Source organism: Bombina bombina, chromosome 1 (assembly GCF_027579735.1).
Source record: "Bombina bombina isolate aBomBom1 chromosome 1, aBomBom1.pri, whole genome shotgun sequence".
Lineage (NCBI taxonomy): Eukaryota > Metazoa > Chordata > Amphibia > Anura > Bombinatoridae > Bombina > Bombina bombina.
The window spans coordinates 1,559,923,062-1,559,950,611 of NC_069499.1; the positions used below are offsets into that span (position 1 = coordinate 1,559,923,062).

General features: G+C 39.2%; 1 protein-coding gene across 1 annotated transcript in view; it reads left to right on the forward strand.

Annotated features, from left to right (window-relative positions):
- Positions 1-27,550, forward strand: part of MFSD11 (major facilitator superfamily domain containing 11) — a 143,811-nt gene that overhangs the window by 43,461 nt on the left and 72,800 nt on the right. Inside the window, exons 4-9 of the mRNA XM_053709569.1 lie at positions 1,011-1,066; positions 6,023-6,130; positions 8,864-8,943; positions 11,510-11,606; positions 12,274-12,332; positions 21,327-21,474. Of these exons, the coding sequence (XP_053565544.1) occupies positions 1,011-1,066; positions 6,023-6,130; positions 8,864-8,943; positions 11,510-11,606; positions 12,274-12,332; positions 21,327-21,474 (548 nt within the window). The remainder of the gene's footprint in view (positions 1-1,010; positions 1,067-6,022; positions 6,131-8,863; positions 8,944-11,509; positions 11,607-12,273; positions 12,333-21,326; positions 21,475-27,550) is intronic.

The following is a 27,550-nucleotide window of genomic DNA, read 5'->3' on the forward strand; positions in this document are numbered from 1 at the left end:
TCTCATTTAGTATGTCTCTCTCTCATTTAGTATGTGTCTCTCTCTCATTTAGTATGTGTCTCTCTCTCATTTAGTATGTGTCTCTCTCTCATTTAGTATGTGTCTCTCTCTCTCATTTAGTATGTGTCTCTCTCTCATTTAGTATGGCTCTCTCTCTCATTTAGTATGGCTCTCTCTCTCATTTAGTATGGCTCTCTCTCTCATTTAGTATGGCTCTCTCTCATTTAGTATGGCTCTCTCTCATTTAGTATGGCTCTCTCTCATTTAGTATGGCTCTCTCTCATTTAGTATGGCTCTCTCTCATTTAGTATGGCTCTCTCATTTAGTATGGCTCTCTCTCTCATTTAGTATGGCTCTCATTTAGTATGTGTCTCTCTCATTTAGTATGTGTCTCTCTCATTTAGTATGTCTCTCTCTCATTTAGTATGTCTCTCTCTCATTTAGTATGCCTCTCTCTCTCATTTAGTATGGCTCTCATTTAGTATGTGTCTCTCTCATTTAGTATGTCTCTCTCTCATTTAGTATGTCTCTCTCTCATTTAGTATGGCTCTCTCATTTAGTATGGCTCTCTCATTTAGTATGGCGCTCTCATTTAGTATGTCTCTCTCTCATTTAGTATGGCTCTCTCATTTAGTATGTCTCTCTCATTTAGTATGGCGCTCTCATTTAGTATGTCTCTCTCATTTAGTATGGCTCTCTCATTTAGTATGGCTCTCTCATTTAGTATATGTCTCTCTCATTTAGTATGGCGCTCTTATTTAGTATGGCTCTCTCATTTAGTATGGCTCTCTCATTTAGTATGTGTCTCTCTCATTTAGTATATGTCTCTCTCATTTAGTATGTCTCTCTCATTTAGTATGGCGCTCTCATTTAGTATGTCTCTCTCTCATTTAGTATGGCGCTCTTATTTAGTATGGCTCTCTCATTTAGTATGATTGATTGAATATATGTTTATATTAAGTTCTATGTAAACACAGAAGAAATAATGAAATTCTCTTCTCTTTCTTCAGCAAACTGTGATCTCAAGTTTAAACAACACAGATTTTCATGGCACTGGATATACAAGGTATTCTGAAATGTCTTTGTATTCTAATTTATTACTGTCCGGTCACCTCTTCCACTTGCTGCCCGGTGTGTAGGCTCAGCTGTGGCTTCTGCCCCTTAATTGGATCAGGTATACCAGACCCACTGTGACCTTTGCCCTTTAACTATCCAATGAGAAGTAAAAATTGTAAACATAAGTTCCTTTTGTTATATTAAGATCTTTAATAGGACATAAAACCCTTTTTTTTTTCTTTCAAGATTCAGATAGAGCATGTCATTTTAAAAAACTTTTTTGTTTACTTCTGTTATCTAATTGTCATTGTACTCGTAGTATCCTTTGTTTAAAAGCATACTTAGGTAGGTTTAGGAGCAGCATTTTTTTGCTGGGAGCTAGCTGCTGATTGGTGACTACACATATAAGCCTTTTGCGACTGGCTCACCTGATGTGCTCAGCTAGCTCCCAGTAGTGCATTGCGGCTTTTTCATGAAAGGATACCAAGAGAATGAAGCAAATTTGATAATAGAAAGCCAATTTGAAAGCTATTAAAATGGTATGCTCTGTCTGAATCATGTAAGGAGATATGAAACTCAGTGTTTATGTGTAATGAAACAACTTTGCAATATACTTTCGTTATTTATTTTACCCCTTTTCAAGTGAGAATTGTGAATTTTCTAATTATCAGAACTTACAATGCACCCTGTTGATTTCTCAAGGTTAACTCTGCTACATATTTGGCTTTAGCTGATAACAACTGTAAAACAATGCACTTTATACTAAATGTATGACTGTGGTTAGCCTTGTTGTCGCAGACTAAAACCCAGAATGGTTCCTCTAAATAAGGCAAATGGTGAGGGGAGTTTCGCTGTTGGAAAACCATCGCTGTAAAAAGGATGTTAAATTGTCTTAAAAATGTTTAGACTTGGCTGAAATGTAACTCTATAGCAACGCAACAACAAAAGCTTTTCATTTTGACTTTACTCTCCCTTTTAACAGACACTGGTGTTATTGTTTTTTTTGTTAACAATAAAAGAAATATTTAAAAGTGTCTGTGTGTGTATATATATACATAACTATTATATATATATATATATATATATATATATATATATATATATATATATATATATATATATATATATATAGAGAGAGAGAGAGAATAACTCATTGTGTAAACCATTTACAAATCTAAACAAGTCAGAAGACTTGCTTTAATCCCAGAAACTCTCTGACTACACTGTTTCCAATGCAGCAAAGGAATCTGGGTAAGATATGCAAATGAGGTTCACAATGACTCTCCTTTTTACTTTTAGCCTGCTTTTTAAGACAGACTTCCCTTTACGCCATAGCACTGCTGCATTACACAGCTTTTATGCTTATCTAGGGTTAGTACAGTGATTTAGACCAATCCCAGGACAGCTGTTTCATGGTTTTTGCCACTCATCAGCTGGGAGTAGGTTGAATCACTGCTTGGTAAAGTTCATTTATGGGGGAAATTCAACGACAATTAAAATTATGTCTTAAAAAACAGGCTAAAAGTAAAAAGGAGAGTCATTCTGAACCTCATTTGCATATCTTACCTAGATTCCTTTGCTGCATTGGAAACAGTGTAGTCAGAGAGTTTCTGGGTTTAAAGCAAGTCTTCTGACTTGTTTAGATTTGTAAATGGTTTACACAATGAGTTATTTTCTCTATATTTTGTATTTAGTGGAGGATTTTAAACTCACTTTTCGCCTCCCCATAATTTTAATTGTTGTGTTATACACACACACACACACACACACACACACGCATAGATACATACATACATACATACGTGTGTGTGTGTGTGTGTGTGTATATATATATATAAATATATACACACACACACTTTTTTAAAAAATATTTATTTCATTGCTACAAAAAAACTAAACACCACAGACCAGTCATTGTGCCTCCTTATTGCACAGGTATTATGTCTGCTATTTAAAAGGACAGTAAAGTCATAATTAGACATTCATGATTTAGACAGAACATACAATTTTAAAGACTTTCCAATTTACTTCTATTATTTAATTTGCTTCCTTCTCTTGTTTTGTTTTCAATGGGGATTTTTTCTTACAGTTAAGGGGAACAGCGATGGGGGCAAAATTTGCCCCCTCGTATGCGAACCTATTTCTTGCAGATTTTGAGATTTGGAAAATCTTTGGTGAAGGGAATGTCTATAGAAACCATATTAAACTATATACTAGATATATAGATGACATTCTGATTGTGTGGGGAGGCACTGATGATGAGTTATCTAATTTTGTTAAATATCTGAATGACAATTCTAGCAACCTTGGATTTTCCTACAGTGCTTCTTCAGACAATATACCTTATCTAGATGCTTTAACTACTGAGGTTTTTAGAAAAAAAGTATCAGGGAATACCATCCTGCGAGCTGATTCTTTACACCCTAATCACTTGAAAAGAGGTATACCTAAAGGTCAGTACATGAGGTTACGACGTAATTGTACTAGCCTGGAGGATTATTGGAGACATGCTAATGACCTTACGTTGCGTTTGGTCGATAGGGGTTATGATCATAAAAATCTTAGTGATATGTCCTTCAAGATTGCAGATATGGATAGGAAGAGCCTGCTTGCTGATAATAATAAAAACAAGAATAGGAATAACAAAATGTGTAATCAGCGTGGCATTAATTTTATAACTAAATACAGCAGACAATATAATGATATCTGCAACATCATCAGGAGAAGGTTACCCCTACTGGAGAGAGATGAGGATCTGAAATTAGTCAGCAAAAATTGTAATTTTATTTCTAGTAGATCAGAAACAATAGGTGATATGGTTGCTAAAAATTTCAGTTCAAAGAGTAACAGCAATAGTAGAGTGGAAAGCTGGCTACCTGGTAGGGTAGGTTTCTATAAATGTGGAGTTAAACCATGTAAAAGTTGTGATTATGCACTAGTTGGGGACACTTTTTCCTCTAGCACTACAAGTTTAACATACAAAATACGCGAGAGAATAAACTGCAGCTCAAATTTTGTAATATACCTCATTACGTGCACACAATGCATTTTTCAATATGTTGGTCTCACCTCTAGGGGTCTCAAAGATAGAATACGTGAGCATCTTTTGTCCCTAGAGGCTGAGGAGCCAAAAACTCCTGTTGCGAAACACTTCTTTTCACATAATGATAAGTTCAGTGTGTTCAAGTTTCAAGGTATTGAACAGGTTAAGTTAGGCATGAGAGGTGGGGATAGATACAAAGCTCTCGCCAAGCGAGAAGTTTTTTGGATCTATACCCTCAAAACTGGAAGCCCCATGGGTATTAATAAAATTAGTGATATCAAATTGTATATTGATAGGTAAACATCTAGTAGGTTGGCTCGTGCCTTTATGTGACTCATTGCAATATAATCTGTTTTACTGCCAGGTCAATCCTTACTTAATTTAATTAAATTCGATATTATAAGTTATTGTGATGCTTTTGGGATGAGATTACTAACTGCTGAATTAAGTAAGGTTCATATGAGAATATGTGTATTCTTTATTATTGTGATAAACTATCTTATACTGCTCTTCAACAAATGTCCCACATTGAACAATTCTTTTGAGTATATAATCTTGTGTTTTCACTCGATGTTTACAGGTTTGGAGCACATTAGACAGCTGATGCACTTGCTTATTTACACTAAGTTGCATTTGACTTTGTATATTTTAATAGCTACAGTGTTGCATTTGCTGTCGTGTGCTCTACCTGTATCTTATTTAGAGTGTGTAACGAAAATATAAAATATAAGAGATATTTTTTTCGTGATATTTTACATTGTTTCCAGGTAGTTATAGTATTTTATAGGTATATATGTTTTTAGTTTTAAGTAATATTGTTTGTGATATTATTACAGTGTTAACCGCATAAGTAAGAAAGTTAACTTGGGTGTTTATTTTAACCGGAGTAATTATAGGGTTAACTTTTTGCACTGAATTTGCTTACTACGATTGGTTGAGGTTCAGACCTATACCTGATTAAACACCTGCTGGTTACACTGAATTTTGTGCTCTGATGAACTGCCGTTAAGGCAGGAAACGCGTCAGCCGAAGTCCTTTTTGTTTGCTGTGCCTTGTCAACATTTTTAATGCAAGTATAAATAAATATATATTATTTTAATTACCGATATCTCTCCCTGCCTTTCCTTGCATCGGAACTGTGAACTGTTTGTTTGCTTTTGATAAGCTTTACCATAACTGTGCCCTATTTCATTATGCTTAGCACAAATAGATTGGGAGCACTAAATAAAAGTAGGTCCCACCTCGCTTAGATCTGGTCACCCCTTGTGTAAGGGAACTCAGTTATGCCTGGCATGAGTAAGGGCTAGGGGGTCCACAGCATCCGGGGCATTTATAAGGGGGAAAGCTGTAAGAGGAAAAGAAGGTCTGAGCTCTTAAAATAAATGACATATGAATATGCTTAAAGGGATAGGAAAGTCATAATCAAAATTACACGCTCCATCCGAATCATGCAAGTGTAAGACACTTTTAAATTCACTTATATTTTCAAATTTGCTTTGTTCTCTTCATTGTTGAAAAAGAACACCCAGATACCCTACACTAGTGGGAGCTAGCTGCTGATTGGAGTCTGCACATTTTGTCTCTTGTGATTGGCTAACTAGATTTGTTCAGCTAGCGCCCAGTAGTGCATTTCTGTTCCTTCAGCAAAGGACATAAAGGGAATTAAGCAAATTTGATAATAGTAAAATGCAGTTATTTAAAATTGAATGTTCTATCTGAATCCTGAAAGAAAAAGAAAAAAAGGGTTTCATATCCTTTTTAAATAAGTACATGATAACATTTTATTTCCAGCAAACAATTCATTCTTTGATTAAAACTGGGAAAAAACAGTTATAATCTAAAGCTCAAATTAGATTTTAAATTAAAATGGTGCTTATATTGTTCTGCGTTTACTTTATTCTTTCTATTTATTTTCTCTTACAGTTTAGCCATCATCTATGGGGTATTTTCAGCATCCAACCTCATCGCTCCCTCTGTGGTGGCTCTGATTGGTTGCCAGTTTTCCATGTTCATTAGCGGTTTATTCTACAGGTGAGTATGTCACTACTCCTGGCAAAGAGAGGTTAGTTCTCGGAGAGAACTGGGGGGTTGGCATAAGGTTAAAGAGAGCTTGGAGACCTAAAACAACATATAAATAGAAAATGCTCTAATATGTTTGTTTATTACACTATGTCTTGCATATAATAACTATGTACTATGTGTTTAACCTCTGCAAAGCTAGCTCTAGATCAGTAATGAGCTACTATGTCTAATCAACTTCATATGGGAGAGAGTTATAGTTATGAGTTATGAGTATGTGACCCTGATGTATTAGAATTTCACAAGTGCTTCTGGTGATGCAAAAACATTTATTCTGCACACAGTTCTATTGTATTTCTGTTGATTAGTTTCTGATTCATATACAGTGGGGCAAAAAAGTATTTAGTCAGCCACCAATTGTGCAAGTTCTCCCACTTAAGAAGATGAGAGAGGCCTGTAATTTTCATCATAGGTATACCTCAACTATGAGAGACAAAATGTGGAAACAAATCCAGACAATCACATTGTCTGATTTTGAAAGAATTTATTTGCATATTATGGTGGAAAATAAGTATTTGGTCACCTACAAACAAGCAAGATTTCTGGCTCTCACAGACCTGTATCTTCTTCTTTAAGAGGCTCCTCTGTCCTCCACTCATTACCTGTATTTATGGCACCTGTTTGAACTTGTTATCAGTATAAAAGACACCTGTCCACAACCTCAAACAGTCACACTCCAAACTCCACTATGGTGAAGACCAAAGAGCTGTCGAAGGACACCAGAAACAAATTGTAGACCTGCACAAGGCTGGGAAGACTGAATCTGCAATAGGCAAGCAGCTTGGTGTGAAGAAATCAACTGTGGGAGCAATAATTAGAAAATTGAAGACATACAAGACAACTGATAATCTCCCTCGATCTGGGACTCCACACAAGATCTCACCCCATGGGGTCAAAATGATCACAAGAACGGTGAGCAAACATCCCAGAACCACAAGGGGGGACATAGTGAATGACCTGCAGAGAGCTGGGACCAACGTAACAAAGGCTACCATCAGTAACAAACTACGCCACCAGGGACTCAGGTCCTGCAGTGCCAGACGTGTCCCCCTGCTTAAGCCAGTACATGTCTGGGCCCATCTGAAGCATGCTAGAGAGCATTTGGATGATCCAGAAGCGGATTGGGAGAATGTCATATGGTCAGATGAAACCAAAGTAGAACTGTTTGGTAGAAACACAACTTGCTGAGTTGCAACCAAAGAACACCATATCTACTGTGAAGCATGGGGATGGCAACATCATGCTTTGGGGCTGTTTCTCTGCAAAGGGAACAGGACGACTGATCTGTGTACATGAAAGAATGAATGGGGCCATGTATCGTGAGATTTTGAGTACAAACCTCCTTCCATCAGCAAGGGCATTGAAGATGAAACTTGGCTGGGTCTTTCAGCATGACAATGATTCCAAACACACCGCCCGGGCAACGAAGGAGTGGCTTCGTAAGAAGCATTTCAAGGTCCTGGAGTGGCCTAGCCAGTCTCCAGATCTCAACCCCATAGAAAACCTTTGGAGGGAGTTGAAAGTCTGTGTTGCCCAACGACAGACCCAAAACATCACTGCTCTAGAAGAGATCTGCATGCAGGAATGGGTCAACATACCAGCAACAGTGTGTGGCAACCTTGTGAAGACTTACAGAAAACGTTTGACTTCTGTCATTGCCAACAAAGGATATATAAAAAAGTATTGAGATGAACTTTTGATATTGACCAAATACTTATTTTCCACCATAATTTGCAAATAAATTATTTCCAAATCAGACAATGTGATTGTCTGGATTTGTTTCCACATTTTGTCTCTCATAGTTGAGGTATACCTATGATGAAAATTACAGGCCTCTCTCATCTTCTTAAGTGGGAGAACTTGCACAATTGGTGGCTGACTAAATACTTTTTTGCCCCACTGTATAAACAGTGCATTTCATGTTCCTGTAAAGGGAAAGAAGTCAAAATAAGACTTTCATGACAGAGAATGCAATTTTAAACACAATTCCCATTTTCCTTCTGTTCTCAAATTTGTTTTGTTCTTTTTGTATCCATTGTTGAAGAGTAGGCCCAGAAGTAACAATGCACTGCTGGGAGATAGCTGGTGATTGGTGACTGCACATATTTACCTCTAGTCACTGGCTTATCAGCTGTGTTTAGCTAGCTCCCAGTAGTGCAGTGCTGCTCTATATCTAAATTATGAAAGTTTAATTTGACTTTACTGCCTCTTTTAAATAATTGTACAGTAGTGTTAAAACTGAACGCTTCTACTTCTATAGGATATTTCTGTCCCCATCACCCTTTATAGAGGAGGCTTAGCTGTGCACACGTATTGCCACACACTGAGCTGTGTGCTCGCACCCACTTGTTTGGGATTTAGTGAATTGTTTATGGATTTTTACAGTCTTCAGTTTTGGATTATATTTCATCTTCTAGGCCATTTTCTCACATTAAAGTTGTAATTTTGTTCTCAAAGAATCTGCCCACTCCCCATACTACCTGCTGACATCACCGAACTGCCGAGCAAACTGAGACTGTAGTGTTTGCGGTATAGCAAGAACCATGGTATAAAGCAGCTTACAGCTCATAAAAAGATAATGTGATGAATAAAACGCCTATAGTATAGCAAGTCTGTACATATTGCTCATTTAATGCAAGTGACTTCAGATGCAACCTAACCTTCGGCTCTTCTGTTTTCTTCCAGTGCCTATATCGCTATGTTCATCCAACCCTATACCTGGTCGTTTTACACCCTATCCGTTTTCATTGGGATTGCTGCTGCTGGTGAGAGAACGTTTTGGAGAACAAAAAACGGAAATAAATGAGATTTACATTTTTTAATATGTTCTGTTACATTTCCTACATAAGCAAAAATGCTTCTAGTAAAAGTGATAACTTTTTTTTTTTAAGCGGCGTAACCGCACATAAGCTGCAAGGGTTCATGAATCCGTATACAAACACCCTCCCTGCTCAGAGAGTCAGCAGTGGTTTGTATGACACAAATTACGTCTTCACAGAAGCAAAACATAGCAGGCATGGTGTTTGAATATTGGTGAATGGTCCTCACAGGATACGTGCGTATGCTGCTAAAAAACAGTAACGTTTTATAGAAGCATTTTTGGTAATGGAAATATGTTGAAAAAAAAATGCTTCTATTTTAAACTGAAATGCACATTTCAATTTCTATTCCTTTAATGCTCCCTGGTAGCACATAGTGGGCTAAAAAACTGAGTTCCATCACTAGGAAACAGTATTATAACTCTTTAATGGTTAAACCTTGCACATCTTTTTCCCTTCTCCCTGAGGTACGGCAGCCATCTTGTAAGAATATGTTTACCTCAAAGTCGGTATTAGTAGCACTTTACTATCCATAATACAGTTGTTTAACAGGTTAGTTTAATTATCAGTGTTTTCCCTTGGGAGTAAGTTATCTATTATATGCATTATTACGTACCACATATATATCTGTGATTTCCCCACTGGAGTTATCCAGTAGTGCTTTTTATTAATAACTAGAGCTAAACTATTTTTTGTGGAGATAATCAGCATTACTATATTAAATTAATAAAATTCCTTCTAATAGCTTTACCCAGCACAGGAGTGGGATATATTAAGATGAACAGTGCTATCTTTATGAAACATAATTCTGCGCATAGTGCATTATGTCAAATTGTTTACTTTAAGGATTTTTTCTTTTAGTTTCTTTGGCAGTCTAAGTCTCAAGAGTCTAACTCCTCAACCCAGTGATTAGGTTCACCACATACTTTATGTTGGCCTAAGTTATCTGGGTTCTTGACCAAGCAGGTCAGAAGAGTCTAGTCCCACTGTCTAGTCTTCATGAAGATACAAGATCAGTTTTCTTGATCCAGACTTCTCGAGGAGTTCTTCTCTCCAATATTACCTGAGACCCCATAAGACCACGGCTCTACTATTTACTATAGAGAACTTCGTAAATTAACTCATCACCCAATCTCCTAATAGAATAGGGTCAGGGTTCTATTCCAACCTCTTGTAATCACAAACAAGCAAGTTAATTTCTTCCTATTCAGGATATATCAAATCTAAACAAATCTGAAGGTTCTCCCTATAAGGCAGTAAGAGGTTTTGTTTGCTTGATGTCTGGGACCAAATTTACAGCAGATGAGAAGTATGTAGTTGTCAGGAAGAGGCCAAGGTTGTCACCAGATAAGTAGAGCAGATGTCAGCATACAGGGTTAATCCAGGGGAGTAGTCTATAGCCTGGCTTATATTCAATACCAGAGAATCCACTAGCCCCCAACATAATGGCTGCCCCCATGTACCCCCAAAGGGGGCTTCCCACCACTTCTCTGCCCAGGCATTGCAGCTGCTCCAACTTCCACAGCACGCACAATCTCTCCCTCCTGTCGAGGCTCCGTCCACAAGTCACAGGTGGTCCTCCTGGCACTTATTTACATTGGTAAATGAAAGAGTTTGGTAAACTCATGTTATATGTATATAACTATTAGTACTGATTACAAAATCACGTTCTATGGTTTTGTATTAAGTTCTTTTATAACCTTCATTTATTATTTATAGTAATTTATTGTCATTTCCATTTGTGAATACTCATTTGATAATACTTGGTCTAACGCTTTGGCACAGCTTTCACATTTGCTTAGTTTTGCACAAAACAAGTGCCAGCATAAATAAGAGTTCCCTTGTGGAATGCTCCATTAGTTTGTTCATCTGATAACAGAGCACATTTACTCCCTCTCTTATCTTTTTTCCATTTCTTCTTTTTATCCCTCTCTTTCTATATTGTTTTGTTTCCCATGTATTTACTCTCTCTCGGTAGGTCTCTCTGTCTCTCTCCTCTAAATATTGACTTTGAAAAAAATAAATAAATGGTGTTTAATCTTTTTCCAATAATGTAATTTTGTGTTCATTAGCCACTGACTTCTGTGTGCGCTAAAAGGTGATGTTTAGTTTTTGGAGCGATTGCAACCGTCAGGGCATGATCCAATCATCTGAATGACATCTCCTCACACATTATAACCTAGGGGTATACTTGCTTAGTACACAACTGCACTTGTTAACAAACTGGTTTGCCAACTTAGGCCTAGGTTCCATTGAGGTGATAAATTGTGGAAACTGGTGGTAGCATAAAAAATCTCCACAGACTTTAAAGGAGATTTAGTTTTTTTTATCACCAGTTTCCAAACTTTACCACCTCAATGGAAGCAAGGCCTTATTGTCTCAGTATAAATACCCCTGTAAAAATGTTATATTATGGTTGCTTGATGCACATTCTCTTGTTTAACAAAATGCAGCACATGTTCAGGTAAACTGTAAGTTATTTGCTCTTGATATCCCCCAACCTCTTTTTCAGTGCTGTGGACGGCACAAGGAACCTGCCTAACTGTAAACTCAACAGAGGAGACAATAGGGCGGAACAGTGGCATTTTCTGGGCACTCCTACAATTCAGGTAAGTGTCTGCCCTCCCTCTCATTAAAACAAAATGGCAGACAGAATTTGTTTATTATTATTATTGTTGTTGTTGTATTCTATTACTAAATGCTGAAAAGACATTCTGCTATGTTTTGTATGTTTATTGTGTGATTTGAAGTAAAATCTGTGGGGAACATGTTGAGTTGGCATTGGAATGCATAGGTTTCTTAATCTGGAAATGTAGTGGGCAGATGCTTTTTTTTTCTACAATATAAACTGACACTTGTTTTTGAAGATCACTCTTCTCGGACATTAAAGAGATGGTCTAATACAAAATGATGTGCTCTAGTTTATTACAGCATTTCATTTTTTTGTAGTACCGACAATAGACCTCTGTTTTTAACCCCTGCAAAGGCCTCAAGCAAAACACAAATGCTGATTTGCCGCTCCTGGTCACCGGACGTGTTCTCCCAGGGAGCTCCAATGCTTGAGGCTTTGCAGTGGAACTTTACTTGTATCTTAAATACAATTTGTAGTTGTCAGTAATTCATAAACTATATGCAATAATTAAGGGTAGGTAGTTTTTTTTTTTTTAACTAGAAAGTCCCTTTAATATCCTTTTTACATTTAGTATTATATGGTATTGGAAACTGCAAAATTTAAAACATTTCCTTTTCTTCTCTCATTTTATATAAATTTTACAGCATGCTTTTTGGTAACCTCTACATTTATGTGGCCTGGAAAGGGGAGGTTAACATTTCAGGTATGTACTGTCAGAACTATTGAAACACCACTAATAACTATACTGTCATCATGTGATTTTCATCATACTGTTAATGTGATGCTATAAATAAGCCTCATTAGGCGCAACTGTATTTGCTTCAATCACGTTCAATTGCAGACTTTGCCAATACTGACTTCTAAAGAGGCACATTGGCAATATCATAAACATAGAAGGCTGGAAGATCTTAATGCACGCTCACAATACACCTCTATCAATAGTGCACTTCCTTTTAAAGGGACATTAAATGCTAGATAGAATGATGCATTCAAAGAAAATATTAGTCTGAGAATACCATGTTGATGTGTTTTTAAAGTTTCATTGGTTGTTTACATATTGACAAATAAGTGTAAAGTTTTAGTGTCTATAAAACAATGGGAGCTGTCATGTTGTAACTTAGGTTATCTTCTCTGCTGTGGCCAATTAGGGATAGTTATAAATAGGTCACTAGAGTGTGCAGCCAATGGCTGTGTGGAATATAAGTGTTCTGCACTTCCATTTCTATCAGGAACTGAAAAGCTCACAATTTCAGAATGGAATTACAGGAAAAGGGGGCACAATAAGGGCTCGATTTATCAAGCCCCTACGGCTGCAAGTTCTCACAAGAACTTGCTCGCCGTAATTTATCAAGCAACGGTCACCAGACGCGGCTTCCCTAAGCTCTTCGCTACCCCTAAGGTGGCGAAATTCAATCTCCGCGGTCGAGTCCGACTGAGGAGATTGACAACTCCTGCCCGCACATGATTGGCTGTGCGCGGGCAGGGGGCGGGATTGAACGCGAGCGCAAAATTGCGCTCGTGTGCAATGTTGATTACCTGCTTGTAATTTCGCCCCGCAACAGGCGAGCTGAGGCGTACAGGGGCGCGTATACGTGCCGCTGTACGCCTCATCTTTGATAAATCTAGCCCTTAATGAAAGTATATTGCAGAGTTGCTTTTATATATATATATATATATATATACACATTACCATCTCAAAGTGTTTAATGTCCCTTTTAATTCTCATTGGCTGATAAATACTTTTCCACTGAGCATCTTTAGGAAGTACCTATACGCTAATTAGCAATAGTGGGAATTGCACAACTTATACTGTTAAATATTCTACTGAACTGAAATTTAAGCAGATTTTACTTCATATTTACAGTGCAATTTTAGTTATTTTGTAAGAGAAAGGGACATAATACTCAAATGTTAAACCACTTGAAAGAGATGCAGCATAACTGTAAAAAGCTGACAAGAAAATAGCACGTGATCATCTCTTTATAAAAAATAAATAAAATATATTTCCATCTAAAGGGGAGGAGAGTCCACGGCTTCATTCATTACTGTTGGGAATTAAGAACCTGACCACCAGGAGGAGGCAAAGATACCCCAGCCAAAGGCTTAAATACCTCCCCCACTTCCCTCATCCCCCAGTCATTCTTTGCCTTTCGGAGTAGTCTCTTATGGAGGGTAGTACTCTTCGCAGTGGGACTGGAGTTTTAAGTAGTCCTGTCAGTCTCTCAGTGAGGGCCTGGGCGAAAGTTAGAGTCTAGAGATGCAGGAAGTTTCTTTCTGCTAAACCATCCCGACTCAGATTAACAGCTCCTTAAGCAATCGGCGTTGTCGAACTTCACTTCGCTGCCTGCTTTCTTCTCTCAAGTCCATGGCGGAGGCGATGCTACTATTCGTTACACTTGAAAGGCCGTGTTCCTGTTCCACGGCGTATATTCTGGTAAGATCGTTTCATTTTTTATTGATGATGATAATGATGATAACATAGAAGACAGGGTCACAGTGTGGCACCTTTTTATCTTTACAGAATCAAGGGTTAATATTCCTGGAAGGGGGATTATTGAACAGGGGGGGTTTATACATAATATTGTTTATTGTGTCATTGCTGTGTTATGTGCGAGATGAGGCTCTGGCAGTGTGTGGAACTTCAGGTGACTTGCGGGAATCCTGCGCAACCAATTTTGGTGTGTTTTCTCTAGTGCAGGGGCGGTCCTGCCAGGCATCCCATGTGACTGGGTGTGGCTATCTATCCTTCCTGTTGATCTGTGGTGCAGGAAACGTAGAGGTTTCTGTTGTCCGGGTCCTAGGAGGTGGTGAGTGCCCCGGCCATTGGTGGTATAAAGGTACCTTTTTAATAACTAAAGTTAGTCTAGCCAAGCACGCAAGCTATGGAGGACTCTGACGCGTTAGGAGGCTCTCCTTCCTTAATAAAGTCTCATTCCTGTGTTTATTGTGAGGAGGCTCTGGTAGATCAGCCTGCTCAACTATGTTCCACATGCCTTGATAAAGTTGCAACATCTAAACGTAAACGGATGTCTAGTACTACTGAGCTGTCCACCTCTGAGGGTTCTTTGTCCCGGGAGGTGCGTTCCCTACATTCATCTCCGATTGCACATGCAGCGCCCCGGGGTCCAACTGTTACTCCTTCGGGAGAGATTCTTTGGCCGTCAGACTTTGCGGACCAACTGGAATCGACGGTTTCTAAAGTGATCCATGCCTTACCACGTTCTGCTAAGCGCAAGAGTAGGGTGTTTCAGGGAGGTTCGACTCAGGGTTTGTCCTCGCCGATGGCAGATCCAGAGGCTATATACGAGGTTGAGGCCCACTCCGTCTCTTTGGAGGAGGCCCATTCTGGGTCGGAGTCCGTGTCATCTAAGCCTCCTGCTGCGGAGGAGCCTGGTTATAGGTTTAGGATGGAAAATTTGCGTTTTCTGCTGCGACAGGCACTTGCTACTCTGGAGGTTCTGGAACCTAAGATCCTGGAGGAACCTGCGATTCCTAAACTTGACAAGGTGTACGAGGACAGGGTGGTGCCCCAGACTTTCCCGGCCCCCGTTAAGATGGCAAATACTATTAAGAATGAATAGGAGCTATTATGGTCACCCTTTTCCCCTTCTTCTTTTAAAAAACTGTTTCCCGTTCCGGACTCTCAGCTTGAGCTGTGGGGGACCATTCCCAAGGTGGATGGTTCTATCTGTATTCTCGCAAAGAGGACGACTATTCCCCTAGAGGATTGCGCGTCATTTAAGGAGCCCATGGATAAAAAGCTGGAAAACATGTTGAGAAGGATTTTTCAGCACACGGAGTTTGTTTTTCAGCCTGCAGCGGCCATGGCGGCAGTCGCCAGTGCTGCAACATATTGATCCCTGTGTTAGATAGTCGAAGGGGAAACTTCCATCGACGAGATACAGGAGAAGATTAAGGCGCTGAAGATCGCCAATTCTTTCATCTGTGATGCCAATATGCAAATTGCCTGAATGGTAAGGTATCAGGTTTTTCAGTTTTAGCGCGCAGGGCTCTGTGGCTAAAATCGTGGTCTGCGGACATGACCTCCCAAGTCGAGGCTGTTGTGCCTGCCTTTTCAAGGGAAGATCCTGTTTGGTCTAGCATTGGATTTGATCATAGGCAAGGTTACGGGAGGCAAGGGAGCTTTCCTTCCACAGGATAAGAAGGCTAAGCCTAAGGGATCTACTTTTCGTCCCTTTCGTACGAACAAGGCCCAGCGCCAACATCCCGCTGTGAAAGTGGACCAGTCCAGGCGATCTTGGATGCCAGCTCAATCTTGGAACAAGTCTAAGCAGAGCAAGAAGCCCGCCAAGACCAAATCGGCATGAAGGGGCCGGTCTCAGGATCACGTAGGGGGCAGATTATCTCAATTCTCAGACGTTTGGTTGCAGGACGTTCAGGACCCTTGGGTTCTGGAAGTTGTCTCCCAGGGTTACAAGATAGGGTTCAGATACCATCCACCGAGGACAGATTCCTCCTGTCAAACCTGTCTTCAAGACCAGAGAAGAGAGAGGCCTTTCTAGAGTGTGTGAGAGATCTCGCCGCTCTCAGGGTTATCGTTCCGATTCTGGGCCTAAAGTGTTTGAACAAGTTTCTGAGTGTTCCATCATTCAAAATGGAAACAATCAGATCTATTCTGCCCCTAGTTCAAGAGGGACAGTTCATGACAACTATAGATTTGAAGGATGCTTGTCTTCATGTGCCAATTCACAGGGACCACTTCAGGTTCCTAAGATTTGTGTTTCTGGACCAACACTTCCAGTTTGTGGCCCTTCCTTTTGGTCTGGCGACGGCCCCGAGAGTCTTCACAAAGGTTCTGGGGGCACTGCTGGCGGTGGCTAGATCCAGGGGCATTGTGGTGTCGCCTTACCAGGACGACATCCTTGTTCAGGCGCCGTTGTTCAGCCTCGCAGAGGATCATTTTGAGGGCTCTTCTTTTTCTGCTCCAATCTCACGGTTGGAAGATCAACTCAGGAAAGAGTTCCCTGGTTCCCAGCAACAGGGTAGAGTTCCTGGGTACGATAATAGACTCTATGTCCATGAGGATATTTCTCACAGATCGGCAGCGCAGAAAGCTTGTGTCCACCTGTTTTGACCTTCAGTCCTCCACAAGCCCGTTGGTGGCTCAATGTATAGAGATAAGTCTCATGGTGTCGAGCATAGATGTCATCCCATTCGCCAGGTTCCATCTCAGACCTCTTCAATTATGCATGTTTAAACAGTGGAACGGCGATCATTCAGATCTATCACAGCTGATATCCATGGATGCTCAGACTCAGAGCTCCCTCTCTTGGTGGACCCATCCGGAGCAACTGTCCGTGGGGACATCCTTCTTGATGCCGTCCTGGGAGAGTTGTTTGGGGTGCCAGAATAGCACAAGGAAAGTGGTCCAGGGAGGAGTCTCTCCTTCCGATCAACATCCTAGAACTGCGAGCAGTTTACAATGCTCTGAAGGCATGGCCTTCTCTGGAGTCAGTCAGTTTAATCAGATTCCAGACCGACAACATTACCTCGGTGGTTTACATCAACCACCAGGGGGGTACGATGAGCTTCCTCGCGATGAGGGAGGTGTCTCGGGTTCTGGTGTGGGCAGAGTCCCACGGCTGCTCGCTCTCAGCGATTCACGTTCCAGGTGTGGACAACTGGGAAGCGGATTTTCTCAGCAGAAAATCTTTCTATCCGGGGTCATGGTCTCTTCACCCCAAAGGGTTTGTGCAGATTTGTCTTAGATGGGGAACGCCGGAGATAGATCTTATGGCGTCCAGACTCAATTGCAAGCTGCCTCAATACGGGTTGAGGTCCAGGGATCCCCAGTCAGAGCTGACAGATGACTTAGTGGTTCCTTGGGGTTTCAGCCTAGCTTATTTTTTTCCACCACTACCACTTCTACCTCGTGTAGTGGCACGCATCAAACAGGAGCGGGCCTCGGCCATTCTGATTGCTCCTTCGTGGCCGCGGAGGACGTGGTTTGCGGATCTGGTGGGGATATCATCCTCTCCGCCGTGGAGGTTACCCTGTTACAGGGATCTGCTGTCACAGGGCCCCTTTCAACATCGAAATCTAGATTCTCTGAGGCTGACTGCGTGGAGATTGAACGCCTAGTCTTAGCCAAGAGAGGCTTTTCTGAAACTGTGATTGATACTCTAATTCAGGCAAGGAAGCCATCTACCATAAGCTGTGGAGGACTTTCTTTTGTTCAGGCTCTGTCTAGAATCAGATCTGTCTTTAGACAGTCGGCTCCACCTTGGAGCTTAAACTTAGTTCTTAAGGTCTTGCAGAGGGTTCCATTTGAACCTATGCATTCCATTGACATTAAGATTTTGTCCTGGAAGGTTCTCTTCCTGTTGGCTATTGCATCGGCGCGCAGAGTATCTGAGCTAGCTGCCTTGCAAAGTGACCCTCCTTATCTGGTATTTCATGCGGATAAGGCTGTTCTTCGCACTGGGTTGGGGTTTCTCCCCAAGGTGGTGTCTAACCGTAACATCAATCAGGAAATAGTTGTTCCTCCCTTGTGTCCTAACCCTTCTTCTTCTAAGGAGAGGTTACTTCATAACTTGGATGTGGTTCGTGCCTTGAAGTTCTATCTTCAGGCTACAAAGGATTTCAGACAGTCTACATCTCTTTTTGTGGTGTATTCTGGGAAGCGTAAGGGGCAAAGGGCCTCTGCTACTTCTTTGTCCTTTTGGTTGAGGAGTTTGATTCGCTTGGCTTATGAGAGAGCGGGACATAAGCCTCCTCAGAGGATCACGGCTCATTCAACTAGAGCTGTGACTTCGTCTTGGGCCTTTAAGAATGAGGCCTCTATGGAGCAAATTTGTAAGGCGGCTACCTGGTCCTCCTTACACACTTTTACAAAGTTTTACAAATTTGAAGTTTTTGCTTCTGCGGAAGCTGTTTTTGGGAGAGAGGTTTTGCAGGCTGTGGTTCCCTCAGATTAGGGTCCGCCTTTTGCCCTCCCTGTTTGATTCAGTGTCTTCTAGAGCTTGGGTATATGTTCAAAACATTAATGAATTAAGCTGTGGACTTCTCCCCTTTAGATGGAAAACATAAATTATGCTTACCTGATAATTTCATTTCCATCGAGGGGAGGAGAGTCCACGGCTCCTGCCCGTATCTCCGTGGGGTGGACCTAAATTTAATTATCTTCTGGCACCTTTTATACCCTGATATTTCTCCTACAGTTCCTGGTTCCCTCGGCAGAATGACTGGGGGATGAGGGGAGTGGGAGGAGTATTTAAGCCTTTGGCTGTGGTGTCTTTGCCTCCTCCTGGTGGCCAGGTTCTTAATTCTCAACAGTAATGACTGAAGCTGTGGACTCTCCTCCCCTCGATGGAAATGAAATTATCAAGCATAATTTTATGTTTTTTTCCTCAAAATGTCAGCAGAGCAAGTGTTTTGTGAGCAGTTATCCTTAAGATTCACTTTCTTTACTGTTGTGTATATGATGAAAAGTACAGACTTTGCATTACTGTGATCTTTTGCCATATTCTAAACCCATTTACCAAAAGTTTTCCCAATTTCCGTGCTTAAAGGGCATGGACAATTTTGGCAATTTTGCTAATTGATTTACCTTAATTATCTGCTCCCTTGTTAAGTGCACCCATGCATATTATATACTGGGGGGTTTTTAACAGACAAATTGGGCTTTCTAGTGATATCCTATATGGGTACATAGGTTTCTTTATAACCATTTCTACAAAACTAAAGAAAGTACCTTTAAATAAAATTATTTATTATGTTGTCCTGATTTTAGCAATACCCCATATGTCTATATTTCCAAGTAATTTACAGCAAATATTGAACTACTACTAAGATGGCATTATTGGTTTATCGCTAAAATGTTCTATGCTTGGACTGTAAGCTAAATAGCGATCACTCAATTCAAAACTGCTACACAAAAGTATAGTAGAATTAAGACACCCAGGGTATTTTGACAGATTATATTTAACTCTTTTATTGCCAAGGGCAGAAAATAAAATGTAGGGGTAAAAAAAAAAAAAAAAACTTATTAAAAGCGAATTATATAAAAAAAACTTTATTAAAATAAACTTGATCAAAAAATACATAAAATGCTTTATTAAAATTAATTTTACTGTATTTGTTAACAAACAATGGCTTGTCATTTTTCACATGTGATCACTGTGACTGACGGTCACAGTGATCACATGACCATGAGCCTCTTTTTGTGCATCACTGGCCTACCTTACTCCTGAGGCATCCAGTGATTGGCCACTGAACCTGATACCAGCATGCACTGGTGCATGCCAGTATCCAGGCTCCATTTTAAATATGCAATCTCTGTGACTGGCTTTCACATTGATTGTATACACAGTAGCTGTTATTTGTAAATTACTGTACTGCTGCTGTCTAGACTTGCGTGCAGGCTTCCAGCAACAGCATGAGATAAAAGCTGTGATCAGTGTGTATTTTATGAATGAAGGCACCTAACTGACAAGCAAGGTATCACAGGGACAAGGTGTCCCTGCGATCGTTAGCCTGGGGTGTCCTCCATTACATTATTTCTGCACTGCAGGACATCAGTGCCGTTCAGGGTATGGTGCTGGTCTTTAAGGGGTTAAACTGAAGAGGGAAATAAAGTGACTGTGCTGCACATGCCAGGGGTACGCTCCCTTCAAGTCCTGGGACTAGCATCCTGATTGGCTGAATAAAATCCCTTTATAATAGAGATGTTCATGTGCTATTTTCTAGCCAGCTTTTTTTACATATATAATCAGATATGGTCATTTTAATGTGATTCAGCATTTAGATAGCATGTCTGTTTAAAAAAGAAAAAGAAACTTAGGACTATACCAGAAATCAATGTGTCATATAGATGAAATTGTAACTACAGTCCATATTTATCTAATGGTTTTGTTTATTTAACAGAGAAACTTTCAGATTACTTGTAATGAATGCACAGTCAGATTTAGTTTTTAGGGCAGTTCTTATTCCAATAGTGAAGAAATTTGAGAACCACATTCAGTGCTAGATTTTCAGCACAAAATATGACTAATTCAGCAGTCTAATTATTTTTTGTGCTGCTCTAGGCACTGTATAATCTGTTGTCTTCCACACATAACCGTTTTATCTCAGCTTTCCCTCCATATATTTCTCAGGAGGCCAGGGACAAATAGAGGGGACATGCAACCACACTAAACAACCCAGGATCTTTGATTTGCATTTAGATTACCAGAAATCTTTGGAGAAAATATGAGTGAGGTGGCATCATGCCATATAACTACCCCTAGACACAGGCCTAATTTGCTTTGACAAAATGACCCCTTGGGCTAATTCATTTGTGCAAGAGTTATCAGTCTTCTCAGATTGAGTAGAGAGGGGGAGTGTGGTGGAGCAATTGGCAAGTGGTAGACGGAGAGAGAGAAGTGGGGTAAAGAAGGAAACGGAAGATAATAATAGAATATGAAAGTAGAGAAAGTGGTTGAAAAAATGTAAGGTAACAGGAGAACGTTTTATGAAACGGTCTCGCTGCCATGGTAGGAGCTACAGAGAATCAACCTTTTCTTGAGATAGAATCCTCATGGGGAACGTAAGGCTGAGGGTCTGTGGTTTTGCAGCCAGTGATCACATTATATCTAATCTAATAGTTACAGGATAACCATGGTCTTGTGATGGTTCTGAATTGTGGACCTGATCATGTTCTTTGTGCTAATTCTCCCCCTTTGTCTCTCTAAATCAGAAAGGGACCGAAGATCAGTGTTTATAGCTCTTACAGTCATCAGCTTGGTTGGGTCAGTCCTGTTCTTCCTTATTCGGAAACCAGAATCCTTTGACATCCAGGATGAAGACAGAACCTCTGACAGCAGCCAGATAATGGATGGGAACACGTATGTGTGTGCTATAATTAATAATGCTGTAATTCTAGCACTTATGGCGGGTCCTCCTATTAGTGTAGTACTGTAATCTGAGCCATTGCAGTGCTAGGTCTGTAGCCTTGAGAACAGCCTGAAGCACAGAGAAAGACTAAGTAAACAAAGATACACAGTTCAGTGCTGGCACATAAGGAAACAAATATGACCTATATTTTCTGAACTTGTCAGTTTTATGATTTGCCCTGAGATATGGGGGTTAAAGGGAAACTATGCTGCATTTTTTTATGCCTTACTGTGTTCCTAATGACTTGCTTTAGCAGATGTAAAGTAATAATACGTGCACTGCAAATTACACACACTCATATATACATTACTGTTCAAAAATCATAGGCCACCATTAGATTTGTTGTTTTAGCAATGGTATAATGACCATATATAATGATTTCTCAGTCTCTTTATTAGAAAACAACCAGATACAGGATATTTGTATGTAGGCTAAAGTAGCAAGTATATGGTGTGACCTCCCCTTACACTTGAGCAATATCAGGAACCTGGCTCATCTGGTACCTGTCCCTTGTCACAGCTGGGAGTTCATTTCCTTTATAATCACTGGCGCCACATCTTGTAACTGCTCACTTCTTGCCATACAAGTTCTACTGTCAGTACAAAATGCCTTCATATTCTTTTTTTTTTTTTTTTTTTTTTTTATCATTTTTTTTATTGAGGTGTTCATACAAACATTACAAGTATACACAAGGTACTTCACATTCAGTACAAGGATTTTACATCGTGGAAAAATAACAATAATACCTCACAATGTACTATCTGAGCTTACTCAAACAAAAGTACTCTGAAACAAGCTAATTTAAAGCTCAATTACAACAAAAAGCTATAATATGCGTACCTAACAAGAGAAACGAAAATATAACACCTAGTTTTTTCCATTTTTTTTTTTTTCTTTTTCCTTCTCTCTCTGTTGGGTATAAGATGTGTATCCCTCGATTTATTAAAAGCCCCTTTTGGACTTCCTGTGGTGTAAAAACTTATTCAACACGCGGGATATAATATGCTTATATCAAAACAGAAGAGGAGAACAATTAATTAATAAATTGACTAGTCACATAAGATTTTAATCATATACAACATTGGATATTTATATACTCGGCTAAGGTCATATACTATATGAATTGATTTCATATAAGAAGATAAAAAACATTTGAATTTAAAAAAAAAAAAAAAAAAAAAAAAATTAAATAAAAAAAATGCCTTCATATTCTTACTAAACAAATTAATTCAAATTGGGAGAAAAAATATGGTCTATGAAACCGTTTTCTGTATCATATGCACAAAATAAAACTTAATGAGAAACAAAAAAAGATAACCTTGTCGGCTTTTCAACAACACAATATGATATATACTTAAAGGGGCAGCCAATTCCAAAGTTTTTATTGTTTAAAAAAGATAGATAACCCCTTTATTACCCTTTCCCCAGTTTTGCACAGCCGACATGGTAAGCCCCCTGATCACATGGTTATTTATTATCTATTGACTTGCATTTTAGCCAATTAGTGCAGTGTCAGCCACAACTCCACGGTCGTGAGCACAATGTTATCTATATAGCCCACATGGATTAACTGTCTCTTTTTGTGAAAAGCAAATAAAAAAGCATGTGATAAGAGGCTGTATGTATTGGTTTAGAAACAGGCAGAAATGTAGAGGTTTAAATGTTATAATGTATATTAATATAACAATGTGTGTTGTGCCAATCTGGGGAATGGGTAGTAAAGGCGTTATTTATCTTGTTAAACAATAACGGTTTTGATGTTGACTGGCCCTTTTAAAGGGACATTAAACTTTTGTGTTCAACTACAGTAGCGTGTTAATACTAACTGAAACCAGACGTGGACTCCTTGCCCAGTGTGCTTAGAGGAATATGGCTGCACCTCACTGACGAGGGCCATAGGAGGCAGAAACGATCGTCTGGGGTTGTCATGTTCAGAGGAGAATTGCCTGGTATTTTGTGGCTGGACTAACCTTAATTGGCGGGATCAGACTGATATGTTTCGGGAAAGTTTTCCTTTGTGAAAAGCAGAACTGGGCTAAAAGAGGTTGCTCCTGGATGGTAAATCGCCATAGAACTAGCTATTGAGCTGTTGTTCGTTCCTGGTAGAGCGCATCTCTCTTTGTATGCAGGTTAATACTCACTGAGCTATTGTTTTTCCCTGTGTACTTGCAGCTCTCTTTAAAGCCATTATTTTATTTAACCAGTTGGTAAAACTCTGCGTCTTTATATTAGGGGCGCTGCCATCTTGGTACGCACGTATTGCTGAATCCTGTGACAGAAGCAGTGCGCTCTCACAGATCAGGGACATTGCCGGCTTTTTGACAGCTGTACTTTGCACTTAGGATTAGCTTGCACAAAAGAAAGCAGACAAGTTATGTTTTTTTTCTCCTTTTTTTCAATTTAAAAGTTACATAACACATATATAAAGCCCTTAGCAATAACATAGAACAATGCAGCTACTGCAGAAACCTACAGCTCCTGCTCTGTATTGTGCACTCTATTTTGCATGATATGACTTGGCAAGAACACACCAATGTCGCACTTCTGTCACAGAGTAAAAGAATATTTAAATTCCAAGATGGCTGCACCCAGTGTGAAGATTCTGAGTGTCACTAACCAGCACTTATGAAGGGTTAATATTAGGGTTGCACCGATACCGATACTAGTATCGGTGCCGATACCAAGTATTTGCATGAGTACTTGTACTCATGCAAATGCACCGATACTTAAACCGATACCTCCAATTCCTACCCATATGCCATCTTGTGGCGTTTTTCAAACTGTATGTTCCCATTTCATTTTAAGCTGGAGTGGAGACTTAAAGGGACAGTAAACCTTAAAAATAATGTTATATAATTCTGCACATAGTGCAGAATTATATAACATTATATTAGCGCAAACACTGTAAAACTTAATATTCCCTTATAATTTTTAAAAGAAACGGCTGTTTTACAGACCCGCTCTCTGTGATCTTCTGAGCGGGTCTGTTTGTTTTACATAGCGCATCGGGCCAGCTGTATAGTCACAGCCTGGCCCGACCGCGCCATTATACTAAGTGCAGCTCGCTCCCGCTGTCAGACAGACAGTATAATGGCGCGGTCGGGCCGGGCTGTGTCTATACAGCTGGCCCGATGCGCTATGTAAAACAAACAGACCCGCTCAGAAGATCACAGAGAGCGGGTCTGTAAAACAGCTGTTTCTTTTAAAAATTATAAGGGAATATTAGGTTTTACAGTGTTTGCGCTAATATAATGTCATATAATTCTGCACTATGTGCAGAATTATATAACATTATTTTTAAGGTTTACTGACACTTTAACTAAAAATTGTTCACTTCTGTTCTGCCAATACAAATTGCTGTTATCTGTATTATTTTATGTCAGAGCAGTGCTTTAAAAGCTGCTACTTTACAGCTGGAAGCCTCTCATCTTGCACAATTATGCTCAAAATATACTGTACTCTGAGGAACACCCTTAGCCAGGTGGACTGGGAATAAAAAGCAGCCCTGGAAAAATATGAAGACCAGCCCTATTTTCTGTTGATTCAGTAGAATACAAATGCCCCATTTTTCTCAAAGGGGGGATTACTGGGATACTCCTTCCCAAATATTATTTTCAGAATTAAATTATATTACTTTGTATTAAATACAAATGTCAGATTTATCAATTATATAGGCACCCTACAACCCAATTGCATCCAGTAATCGCCCCTTTAAATTGTAGCTTTCCAGCCCCAGCTGCTGTAGCTGTTATTTATTGTTGTTGTTATTAATATATTTGATTGTAATAATTTTATTTATAAACATGTTCTGTGAACTTTGTGACAACAAGCACATAAAACTGTTTTATTATTTTAAAATGTCTTTTAAGATACAGTTCATAATTCTAAAGAAGTGATCTTAAATCATTAGTCTGTATTGTGCTTGGTAATGTTATGACATAAAAAAAAAGTATTGGTAATTGGTATCGGTGAGTATTTGAAAAAAACTATCGGTACTTGTACTTGGTCTTAAAAAAATGGTATCGGTGCAACCCTAGTTAAAATAAATTAGTAAGCATGCTATTGTAATTGTACCCAACAGTTTAATGTCCCTTTAACAAGAGCAATAGATTATTGTAGCTATTCCTGGGTTATGTGTTGTTAAAGGGGTCAGTGTACTGTAAAGTTGTTTCCCCATGAATGCAGGAAAACTTGTTATACCAGCTGCAGAGTATTTTTGTTTATGAAATAACTTTCTGCTAATTGAAAACACGACTCAATCAAATGGACTGAGCTTGCAGGGAGAACAGAACTCTTTATCATATCTCACTTGTATACGCATTAGAGTAATACTTAGAGAAAACAATGGAAAATTAATATTTTAGTACCTCATGTTGAGGGTGTGATTTCTTCTAAACCTTTTTTTGCATAGATGTTTTTTTTTTAACCAGTACTTGTATACTGAACATTTCAGTAAAGGTGGGGTTACAAAAGGCAAAACCAGCTATTTTATAAAACAAAATAAAGATAAAGCCGCTATATGTAAAAATTGAATTCATTCCAGCTTGTAAAATTGATGAAAGGGAAGACAAATTTACAATACACTGTCCCTTTAATAGGCTGTTTCCTATTTACAAGATTATTATCTGCTGACACAAACATGTCAAAGGACACATCTGACTGGGGAAGAGATGAGGCCAAATCTGCAGCCACCAGCGCAAACTGCATGCGTTCATTTCAGTTCCTGTCACATGACTAATCAGTGCATGGTACATTTATTACTGAAGTCTCTCTCTCTACCGGATCACAATTTGCCACATCCTTTTATTTTGAATGAAGCAGCAGAATCCAAGGTGCAGGGTTGGGGTGAGGTTATGCGGCACAAATGGCAAACAACTGCTCATTTTTAAAGGGATACTAAAAAAAAAAATATTTAACTATTCGGATAGAGGAGCAATTTTAAGCAACTTTCTAATTAATTCCTATTATCAATTTTTCTTTGTTCTCTTGCTATCTTTATTTAAAATGCAGGAATGTAAAGCAAAAGAGCCAGACAATTTTTGGTTGGGAACCTGGGTTATGCTTGCTTATTGGTTTGCTAAGTGTAGCCACCAATAAGCAAGCACGCTATCCAGGGTGCTGAACCTAAAATGGGCTGGCTCCTAAGCTTTAAATTATTGCTTTTTAAATAAAGATAGCAAGAGAACGAAGAAAATTGATAGTAGGAGTACATTAGAAAATTGCTGCTCTATCTGAATCATTAAAGAAACAATTTGGGTTTAGTATCCCTTTAAGGCTACTTCAGTTCCTAAACTCCGGGCTGTATTTATAAATATATCGGTGTTCGCCCCAGGACCTTTTTAATAGGTGCACACTCGGCTACAATGTTAGCCAATATTAAAGGGACAGTCAACTTTTATTGTTTAAAAAGATAATCCCTTTATTACACTTTCCCCAGTTTTGCACAGCCAACAAGTTTACATTAATATACTTTTAACCTCTGTGATTACCTTGTATCTAAGCCTCTTCTGACAGCCCCCTGATCACATGACTTTTTATTTATTATCTATTGACTTGCATTTTAGCCAATTAGTGCAGTGTCTGCCACAAGCCACGGGCATGAGCACAATGTTATCTATATGGCTTACATGAACTAGCAGTCTCCTGTTATGAAAAGCTAATAAAAAGCATGTGATAAGAGGCTGTCTGTAGTGGCTTAGAAACAGGCAGAAATTTAGAGGTTTAAATGTTATAAAGTATAATAATATAACAACGTTAGTAATGGCATTATCTATCTTTTTAAACAAAAACAACAGTGTTGACTGTCCCTTTTAAGGTAAAATTAGCTAACATTAAACATTAACAATATTTATTGAAAAAATGATCATTTAATAAATTTATTTGAAATAATTCAATTAATTTGTGCATTAAATAGTACAATATGTTAGAATAGAAAGTATCACACTGCTCCCACCGGCTACTTTATAATGTAACCCAGTTGGCAAAAATATTTGATATAAATAGTAAAATAGTTAGACTTCGGGGGGG